This window comes from Podarcis melisellensis (assembly GCF_964234715.1).
Source record: "Podarcis melisellensis genome assembly, chromosome: 5".
Classification (NCBI taxonomy): domain Eukaryota; kingdom Metazoa; phylum Chordata; class Lepidosauria; order Squamata; family Lacertidae; genus Podarcis; species Podarcis melisellensis.
In genome coordinates, this window is record NC_138537.1 from 24,185,504 (window position 1) to 24,196,856 (window position 11,353).

Below are 11,353 nucleotides of genomic sequence, written 5' to 3' on the forward strand. Positions count from 1 at the left end.
AGTTTTGGTCACAGAACACTCTCACAAATGGAGGCAAAAGGTAGGTGGTGTCCCCGCCCCCCCCCCCCAATTCTCCTTGAAATCACAGAAAAGCGCCATGAGTTGCTGTATAAGGAATTTGCAAAATACACTTGAGCTTGTGGAATCCTCTAGTGGTTTACAATCCCTTCTGTAAATAGAACAGCTGCACTGGATCCAACCAAACAGTCTTTTCTGCATGGCTTAAATATAAATAGTTGTGGTTTCTCATAGACTTCCAACACATTCTTCCAGCTCAGTAATTAGAATGTTTAATTTCCTTTCTATCTAAGAAGCCAGAGGAGAGGAAATGGCTGTTACTAGGCTAAAAGTATTTTATCACAGGCAATGTATTTGGTACTTTCCAAACGTAAGTCTGTAACTGTAACTTGATGTGTTGTGAATTGCAGAAGTTGAAGTTTCAAACAAGAAAGTCACCATAAACATTAAACATTGTCTTGTGTTTTTCTTCTTCTTCAAGCACAGTCGCCAGACAGACAAATTCATAAAATGATTCAAGGTCTTTCACACAGTAGATGAAATTTCTTTATTTAAATTAGTTTGCTTAGCTCATATTTAGGAGAGAATAAAGGCCAAGCTATTTGATCATTTAGAGTGGCCCAGAAACAGACTTCAAAATTGCTGAGGGAATTCAAACAGCACTTGGTCTTCTTTGAAGTCATGACACTTAGGTACTTACTCTGCATATAGTTTTGTTTCTATAATTTATTATACAATGCACCATTCACTCAGCAATATACTCTGAAAATATACAAAACTTACATAACCAAATCTGCAATGTTTGACAGCCACCAATTTTTATCCAGTTTAAAGGATAACCAGTACTCCTAAGAGATCAATTTTAACTACAAATGGAACATAAATTTCACACACAGTAGATCAGACTTTTCCAATGAAAAAAATTAGGTTATTAAAGCATTTTGTCATCTTCTTAGAAATGAAAATAAAAGTGTTGGATCTAGGCTATGGGTTGTATCCAACATTAGTCATACTTGGAGCAGACCCAGTAAATAATGAACTGTTCTGTTAATTTCAGTGGGTCTGGTTCAAGTAGAACTTAGCTGGTCTAGCCCTAAGTTAAATGCACTTAAACTACATTGATTTCAATTGGAACTAAGTGCAATTAACTATGGATCCAACCCAAAACATTGTTATCGGTTAATGTCTGCATTGTCTAGCTCTAGAGTGGTTGAATTAACTTTAAAAAAAACTATATAGTATTATTGCACTCTTTGAATGTGCAGTACTTTGAAATATACCAGTACTGAAAGGGGTCTTGCATTAAGATATTCAGGAACAACATGAAAACGAGGAGAGCATCCAGTCTGTACCAACAAGTATTCTGTCTTCAGTACAGGCCGTCATTTATTTCGTTCATGTTGTCTTTTGAAAGTGTCGCTTAATGTCTGAAAAACATAGCAATCACATAGCAGGTTGCGTTACAAAAATAGATCAAATAAATATACCCAAAGCCATTCTATATCCAATGTCACCATGGAAAACCTACTATATTCAGTTAGAACAACAACACACTAGAAGCTCGGCAAACAGAAATAATGAATTGATATTTAATATACATGCCACCAGGCTACTACTACATGAGACAACGTGTGTAGAAGATATCTAGCAAAGGAACTGACAGTCACCAACTTCCAGAAGTTCTATGTTAAGCCTATGCTGAACATGTGTATGAAACATTAATTGCATGAAAGTTAGTTGCGATATTTTTTTGCTAGCCTGCAAAGAGGCCAATAGTCTTTTTTTCCAAAGGAAGAGAAGCTCGTTCTTCCACAGCCAGCACAGAAAAACAACAGTCTGGAAAGTAGGGATGGAATTATTTGTCCCTGATCCACCAGTCCACTTACTTGCCTGTATAAAATCCCTTGTCAGCCAAAAGCTATCAGGCGAGTTATTGAATACAAGGATTATTCATTACCATTTTATCTTGCAAATCAAATATCTAATGGAGTAATCTTCAAAACAAACTTACAAGAAGTTTTCAGTACTGATGGATGGGGCTATGATCTATGGTGTGGCATTTGCTCCATGTGCACGTTGAGTTTCATTTCATTATCGAGGATTTGAACAAGTTGTTGCATGGAAGGAAGGTGCCCAGACTGTAGCTTAGACCACACTGGAACATCTAAATAAGTGTAGGAGGTAAAGAACATGATTAGCATATTAAACTACTTTTTGTACAGTGTAGGAACTGTCAGTTGCTGCTCTTATTTTATGCTTGCCAGGATATCCAGAGAAAAACAACTGATACAAGCTTTTGAATACAGTATAGGTTCACTCTCACTCCCATCTCCATCCCACAAATACCATTTGTACATGCAATTAAGTATTACCAAGCTTCTGAAGAAACTAGATTAATACACACACACACACACACTTCTGTTTACAAGGTTTGCATGAAGAATCTGTGTGCAAAGTTCTTCCTTCACTAACAGATTACTTTGTCAATGTTCAATCAACTTACAGTGGAGAGGTCTTTTAAATGGCACATTATTTAAGAACTGTTACTACTATAGCTTTAGTTATTTGTGAAAGTTTAGGGATCACTCACACTAGTCTCAACTTTGACATAGGGTCATATTAAATAGACCCTTTATTTCGGTCTTCTGAACCAAATGCAGCTGGTAGCTTCATAAATACTTAATGGGTACAATTAACACAAAATCCCTCTTAAGCTAACAAGAATACACAAAAGCTGTTCAGAACTCACCATTTAAAGTTATTTCAAATGCACCTGTTGACATACAAATGTTCTCAGTCATGCTGCTCAGGAAGAAAACCATCATACAAGCATAGACCTAAAAATTAAACACATTAATTTAAATGCTAGTCTTTAAATGATGCAACATATTTATCAGTTTAGCTCTATATTCAGCTGATACTAATATTTGGTGAAAGTAATCTCCTTTCTTTGTGACTCTAAATTAAAATTTGTTCATTTTCCTTCCCTGTCTTGAATTCAGAGGGTTCATTTATAACACTTAAGTGAGATAAATACCAAGTGATAACCAGTATGACACACTGATTGCTGGAATAAAATCAGGACGGTTATTATTTCTAAAATAAAACCCCTTTTTATAAAGCAAGTAAGCAAATACACATATGCTCTACATAAGTTGTCTTACTACTATTCTGTTTCAAACCCTAGAGGCATCGTTCCCTTTACTCCAGAATGTTAAATGTGCTTTTGGCGCTATACCCAAAGGATAAAATGATGCAATCTTCAGCAACAGGGCATAAAAAGATCTCATAGTGAAAGATTTATGTTTCAGCTCATATTAAGATTGCAGCTCCTTGTACATGGATTAATTATCCAAGATCATGTGGTTATACACTTAACCCATTACTTCATAAGTTTAGTTATTTTTCAGAATTTCTAATACTAAAGATACTACTTAGACCAGAATCCTTGCCTCATCTGAAAAGTAGTGCTGCTGTTTTCTGCTCTTCTAGGTCTTCTGCACCAGCCACCAAAGAATAAACCATAACTAATGGTGACATATTCTTATTTGCAGCTCAAAAAGCTGATTATAACCAGTAGAAAATTATTTTTTCCAGCCCTCTTAAAGACGTACCTTGGAAGTCGAATGGAATTCATTCCAGAAGTCCGTTCAACTTCCAAAACTGAATCGAAGCTTCAGATTGGCTGCAGGAAACTCCTGCAGCCAATCAGAAGCTGCAGAAGCCCCGTCAGATGTTCGGGTTCCAAAAGAACGTTCGCAAACCAGAACAATCACTTCCAGGTTTTAAGCGTTCGGGAGCCAAAACATACGAGTTCCAGGGCGTTCAACAACCAAGGTACGAATGGGGAGGGGGGGAGAGGTTGTGTGTGTTCTGAAGCAATTTCCCCTTCAAGCTATTATCAAAGTGCATGTTTGTGGGAGCATTTGGTTGTGTGAACACCAGGAAACCAATGTCCACTCCATGAAAAAAGTGATGTTATAAGAGGAAAAAGTAGTCTCTTTACCTTATTTTCTTGGCCCCACTGCCAGACGCTTGGAGCTTGCATGCCAAAGAAAGCAAAAGGATCCTTGCCAACAATAATGAAGCCTATTAACACTAGTTTGAAGACTGACAGGAAAGATGCTATATGTCTGGGAGAAGAAAGAGAGATGTTAGTCGCTAAAGGCTATTCCTAAACTTATCAAAAACGACAAAGATTACGCTATACCCAGCTGCATGTCACTATTCCAGTAACTAGTGATATTTCATCTTATCAATATTACGTATTTGAAAACGTTGCATTTAAAATGCAGGACCACATGTAACTCCCCACATGTGTGTTCAACTTGTGCATGGTGCTGGGAAAGAAATAATTCGATTTAAACTGCAAAAAGGTGTGGAAAGAGCAGGGAAACAGCAGTCCCATGAGCCTTTGCAATGCCCTTTGAGGCCTGTGGACAGTTGGAATTTGGAGAGCAATATCACCATCAGCAAAAGAATCTGACCCACAGCCAAGCACCTTGGGGTACCAGTCTACCCAACCTGTCACTGTTTCCACATCATCCTCCAGCGATGAGGAAGACTGAGAGCCACTACTGCCACCATTCATGCCAGTCTGGTAAGTGCTGTTGGTTTTTCAAGGGGTTCCAGAGGTTTAAAAGGGTGTTTACAGGCTTTTTAGATGTGTGTTCCCCACTATATGTGATTTCAAGTATACATGCAGTACCCAGGAGCATTAGCTCCCTTGTAACTGGGGAGTCGCCTGTATTCCAATGAATGAATGCAAGTCTGGGCTGAGATCTTAGTTCTTCAGGTTGCCATAATACAAAAAACTCACCACTTCTTTATGCTCTCTCTTCTGCATCATCATTAGTGTAAACATTCTAACCACAACAAAGGCAATCTATCATTACTAGTTTGCAAGTGTGGGTTGATTAGTTCAGCTAGCCTCATGAAACTGAACTCGTGCCATAGGTACCAAATTAGATAAACAAGAGGAATACTAGGTCTAAACTCATGTCTCTGTCATATTTTAATTCATAATAAACTTACCTATAAAGAGGCTGAGGGAGATAATTTTCCCCTTCAATACGGATGTCTGGGTACCGCTGGCTAATAACCTGCATGTACTCCTCAAACACCCGTCTGTATCCTCAGGAAACACTGAAAAGAAATATTTTATTATGATTAGTTTGTGTGTAGTTAAGCATAAGCATTTTGGTAAGATTATTTATTTGTAGATAATCAACTGGAATTAGCATGCTTCCGGATTTCCCTAAAAACAATTTACTCCCTCAACTTCACCATCCTCATCTGTTCAAATGTTTCTTGGTCTCCATCATAACTCCCAAACTTTCCCCCTTCTGAACAGAGGTGACAGCTCTATCCCCCCCCCTTAAAGTCTTTCCTCAAAAGCTACATTTTAATGCACTGCAAATTACTTTGAACACAATTCTGTAAATGCAAAAGTATCACGTAAATTAATATTTAATCTAGTCTTTATGTGGCATTTTGGATTACCCCTCAAATAACCAACTTTGAAATGCAGGCAACTGCATTTTTACATATTAAGCTCTAAACATTGTCTATTTCAAACAGCAAGTTCCCTAAGGAATAGGGCCTGTTTAGTTTTACCTATAGTTTGGTATGGTGCTACAAACACTGATGTATAAACACTTTCACAGGCAGCTTTCGGGACATTTTATCCCAAGCATAAAAGCTGGCTTTAAGTCCACCTCTGTCAGTGCTAGAAATTAGCCAAGTGCATTTTGCGACTAGCATGGGTTCAATTGCAACCATGTGGAGATCTCTGGATGCCAGATTGTAGACTAAGGAAGGCAAAATGTCACTTAAAGAAGGATCTGACATATTTCCCTTGAAGCTTGGATTTGTTTTATTCTGGATTGTTTTGATATTTTAATGTGTTATAAACTGCTATGAGATTTGTTCTTTAAAATATAAAGTGGTACAGAAATGAAATGAATAATAATAATAAATAATACCATAAAAGGTGCCTAGATATTCCATTGTGGCAAGTGCAATCTAGGTTTAAGGTGCCATTTGTAGATTAGATTAGATATCTGAATTTCTAACACTGATCTCAGTGTGTTTGTCCCATTTCCCCTACCTCTGGTTCTGGGGAATCAACTAAATATTTTATCTAAAGTCATGCAATAGCTAGGATGGCAGCAAGAGCCTTCAGTATGATATGGAAATATTAACCAAGCCAGCTAGAAAGCGAAATCCAAACTGTATGAAAGCTTCCAAAACATGTCTGTAGGTAATAATTAATTCCAATGCTGAAACTTAATGAGTCAACGGTTTGTTTTCCTTGAACATATCTGCAAAAAACATTAAGAAAATGGAATACAGCTGAGCCCTCTCCAAGAAGAAAATGACAGAAAATTAAAACATACTTTCTCCTTATGTCACAATACCACCTGGAAACTTGATTGTTTTATCAAAACTCTTTACATTTTTGGTGTTCCTACTCCAACTCTGGATATTATCTCTTCTGCTCCACATCATACATTCCTAAAGAGCCCAAGGACTTTAGTAATTGACTTCTCACTGTACAGCTATGCCTTAGTAAAAACTATTACATTAAGAAATCACTACTAAAATCACTAGTAATGGCCCTCTAAAGAAAACTTGGTTTTTAAATTAAAGATCTCTTAGTTTACAAAAAGACGTGCATTGTCTCTTTTTTCAAGTTGTGCTTTCTACAGATCAGTTTCATTTGTTGTGAGACTGTGAGACATTAGTGTTGCATGCAATATTAGGTTGAGAAGAAAAGGGGGGGAGATGGGGAGGGGTGGTGAGGTAATGCTTCTATTCTTCTACTGAGTGTATATGTGGGGTTTTGTGTCAGCGTCACTTGTATGGGCTCTTACTATTCGCTTGCTATATTTCCTTGATGATGTGAGGGGTTGGGGGTGGCCTAGGGTGTGGTCGGTTGTTTTTGGTTGGCTGTAGTGAGATTTATGTGCGTGAGTGTGTGGAGGGGTGGATTTTTGGATCATGTTAGCCATATTGATTCGTAGGCTGTCGGTGGACTCTTGTTGTCTTGTTGGGCTATATATGTGATAAAGGAGATTGTACAGAGGTGAAGGCGTCTTCTATTTGTCCCTGTTAGTTTCAGCTGATTGGTTAGTTTTTCTAGTAAGGCTGTTTCCCATATTATTTAATAGCACTGGTCCATGTTTACTCCTGAATGGTCTCTCCAGTGTCTGGCTGAGGTTTCTGGCTGCTAAGAGTAGGTGGGTTATGAGCTCTTTATAATATTAGTGGGCATTATTATCTTGGAAGATGTTCGGTAGGGCCAGTTCTGGGGTGACATCTAATACTTGCTTAGTTATTTTGCGCATTTCTTGTATGACTGATGTCCAGAAGAGTTGGATTTTGAGGCATTCCCACCACATGTGAAGGTATGTGCCCGTGGAGGTGCAGCTTCTCCAGCATTTTGGTGAGGCTCCTGGGCATATCAGCACTAGTTTCCATGATGTTAGGTACAATCTGTGTGTTTCAGGGTGAGTTCTTTTCTTTTAACCAACATTGATTTAAAGGGAAGTTTAGACCACATTCTAGCCCATTGTGTGGGGTTAACCTCATAGACTATGTTATCCTCTCATTGTTTTTTGCCTATGTTGAGGGGGTTTGTGAGATTTTGGAGCAGTGTTTTGTATATTGTGGATTCCATCCCCTTGCCGTGTCCATTTGTTGTTAGGAGGAGGTTTTTAAGAAAACTGTTTTGAAGCAAACTAGTCTCTAAAATATTTCAAACACTAACACAAATAATCCACAATTTCCTTCCATGAAATTTATGCATAATGGTGATCAGGTCATAGGGATACTGTACACCGAAGAACAAAATTTCCAGATGTTTATGATTCTAGCCTTGAGTTTCCTTTACTTGCCTCCCAGTTTTATTCTCTTCTGAGTTTTATTTTGAGAGCCACAGTTCTGCCTTATGGTTGTCCTCTTCAAAGACAAGGGAGATTTATTTTAGGTTTGTTTGTTTTTTAAAGAAAAAGAAAATTGGGATTTTTCACATTTATAACAGGGCTTCTTGATTAAAAAAAAAAAGCTAAATAGCTACTGAGGAATCCACACAATTCACAAATATTACTCAAAACATTCAGTAATAGAACTGGGAACATAGAAGACTAATGTGAAATGTTTTTTAAATGACTCTGCTTTTCTTTCCCTTTGGTCCCAACTGTGATGCGTTGCTATGCTGATGTAACACTGCTAACACAAGGAGTAACAATGCCTGAAAAAATTGCAATAAATAGATGGTGAAACTTTAAAAATGAAGAATGTTTCCAACACAAGAATGAACAGTGTTGAAGCTGATAAAGAAAGCCTGAAGAAAGACCATGTTACAGAAAGAAAACTGTATTGCTAGATATGGGCAAATGCTGAAAAACTGCTTGAAATTCAGAATTCTAACCATTACTCCATTAAATAGTTATTTTTAGAGAAAAGTACTGACATTTTTGTTCCACACTTTAATTGACTTTCCTATTTTTGCTAATTCCAAATCCATTATTCATATTCAGACTGAAGTCTCATATCAAAATAGCAGTTTGCATATAAATATATTATTAGCAACTTTGTCAATACTGTTAAATGTTATTTGTGACTTGTTGTTTTCCAATTTTAACTACAAAATGCCTTACTGAATCCCATCACTAACTACAACTTGCTGTTTAGAAGTTCCTTTATATAAAACGTTGTGCAATTCTAAGCACGTTTGCTCAGATATGAGCCTCAGCAACTTCATTAGGACAGTCTTTTATCTAGTATAAGCTTACTCTGGATTGGAACCCAAAGCATCAATCCAATGTACACAGATCTAGGACTTCAGTTCAATGAACATGGTGGGACTGACTTTTGGGTAAACATGCACAGCATTTGTGTTGCATGTATTTGGCTTTCATCAATATAAATACAAAAGTACAGACTATTCCCCTTAATGGATCACAAACCTTATGACAGACATGAGTATCCAAAGGAAAAGAGCACTATTTAGACAAGTACCATTTGGCAACTCCACTTTTGACAGGTCAACACATTATGTATACCTTTAGGTCCTAAACAAGAACTAAGGTTCCTTTCATGTTATAAACTGCTTCCCTCAGTATAGAATCCTCACACATACTGGCGTGTGGACAACCATGTCCTCCCAGCGTTAGAAACTCAGATATATAAGCTAGACACCAAATGGCTCCTTAAACCAGGTTTACAGTCGCTAAAACAATGTCTAGTTGTCATTGTGAGGCAAGACGGCTCTAAAGTCTTATTTTTCAATGATGGACTGACTGTGATTGATTCTCAGTTAAACATCTGGCTAGTTCAGATGACAACCTTGAGTTGGGTTAAGAGCTTTGAGAACTTAAAGAAGAAAAGCCACTTGATCCAGGGACAGTCGACACATATATTGTCCTGTTCCAACCTCTTTTTCTTAATGGCGACTGCTCCTGCTCAGCCTGCACAGAAAAAGCATTTTGGTTCCAGAAATTCATTCCTATTGCACAGATAAAATATAACTGATAGAATTCTACAGGATGGGGTATTAATGTATGAAAACAGACCAGATCCAATGATCCCAAGGCATGCACTTCTAGATGATAGAGGTGTCAGGTGCCATCCTGGTGCCTAGGCCTCTTCCCTTGGTTGCAAGTGGTTGCAAAATGTGCCTGGCACTTGGCTAATTTCAAACTCTGCCTCACCTGCAGCGTCCAAGTGCCTATACTGCCCCCTCAACTTCTTGCAGTGGTTCTTCCACCTCTGCATCGTTTCTGAAAGCCCTTACATAAACACATTTTTTTATCACCAGGCACCCCCAACTCCCCCCCCACTAGTCAACATAGTTCCACCAATCCGCCCTGCTACTCAGACCACTTCTCATCCTCAAATCCCAAACTCTTTTTGCCAACACCAACTTGTCCTCAATCTATTAATCGCTCAGGGCCTCCTGGTCTTTCCCCATCCTATTGAACACCTATCCACCTCAAGCCCTATATTTCACAATATATATATTCAAGGTGAGCTAAGGAGAGCATTGCCCAACCCTCCCTCCTCTCATTTCATGCCTCCTGCCTATCAGAAAGCCAACATTATTGTAGCAACCCTAATGTCTTCCATCAAGGGCCACAGCATCCTAAGCCAGTCGTCTTCAACTGGGGGGCCATGGCCTGATCCGAGGTGGGCCAAAACAGCTGCACTACCGCCATACAGATATTTGGGGTAGATGTGGGGGGGGGGAGAGAGAGAGATGATAATAAGAAATGGGATCCCCAGATGCATGTTTATTTGAGGTTAAAGGTGAGTCTAAAGGCTAAAGCGATTGAAATCGGGGGGGGGGGAGAAGAGAGATAGATAAGAACCGCCCTGAGACCTCCGGGGATAAGGCGGTATATAAATTCAATAAATAAATTCAGTAAGTAAGAGACAGAGACGTTTCCTGCCCTGGGAAAACAACTCTTATCTGAATTCCGACGTAGCCTGTCCTCTACTTTCCCCGAGGACTGAAGGGGCTTCTCCACACCTTCATGTGCGGACCTGCCGCCCTTCGCCCCCCAACACCTCCCCAGGGGCTCCCCTAATTCTTCCCCCCCCCCCCGACGCCTCGCGCTGTCAGCCTTTCCCTTCGCCCCCTCCTCGCTCGCCCTTCGCCTCCCTTCCCTTTCCGGCCTCCGCAGGGCGAGGCTTCGGCGGGGAAGGGAGGCCAGAGCGACGGCGCGCTGTCGGTTCTGGGCTTCGCCCTCCCACCCCCGCCGGAGGAAGGTCTGAGGAGGAGGAGAAGGAAGGAGCAGGAGGCCTTCCCCCCCCCCCCCGGGCTCACCAGATCTGGAACTTGAGCAGCGGCCCCGTCGCGTAGGCCATGCGCAGCTTCTTCCCGGGCGGCAACCCGTCCGGCTGAGCGCCAGAGCCGCCCAGCCCCGCCGCCAGCAGGAACAGCAACGCCAGCGCCGGCCTCATCTCGTCTTCTTCTCCTCTGCGCGACCACGGCCGGCTTTATAAACGCTCCTCGCTCCGTTTCCCTCTACCCCCCTCCCACCTCCGCACGCACACCGCCTCGCGCTCTGCCGCTAGCGGGCGAGGGTCACGTGAGAGAGGGCGCCCGCAGCGCGCCTGCGCCAGGTTCCACCTATCCCCGGCCGCGGAAAGAATGGCGCCCACCACCCCCCACCAGTCGACGAGTTTGCCTCAAGGGTGTTGTACATACGGGCTACTCGCGCCCGGCTGAACAGCAGGGGGGCTTCCGTTGCTCTGCCAAAATGGGAGACCCTAACCCTCCCCAGAGTGGTTTACGTGCGGCATCAAAAGCAGTTGAAACAAAGCTGTC

At 40.6% G+C, this 11,353-nt stretch overlaps 1 protein-coding gene across 1 annotated transcript; it reads right to left on the bottom strand.

The window, feature by feature from the left end:
* Positions 1–541: 541 nt before the first annotated feature.
* Positions 542–11,081, bottom strand: SELENOT (selenoprotein T). The gene is made up of 6 exons (XM_081911422.1): positions 10,850–11,081; positions 5,053–5,163; positions 4,025–4,151; positions 2,768–2,855; positions 2,030–2,182; positions 542–1,445 (listed from the first exon to the last, which is right to left on the bottom strand). Exons 1-5 carry the CDS (start codon positions 10,984–10,986, stop codon positions 2,058–2,060), a joined length of 588 nt encoding a protein of 195 aa, XP_081767548.1. The 5' UTR covers positions 10,987–11,081; the 3' UTR covers positions 542–1,445; positions 2,030–2,057.
* Between the last annotated feature and the right edge of the window lie 272 nt (positions 11,082–11,353).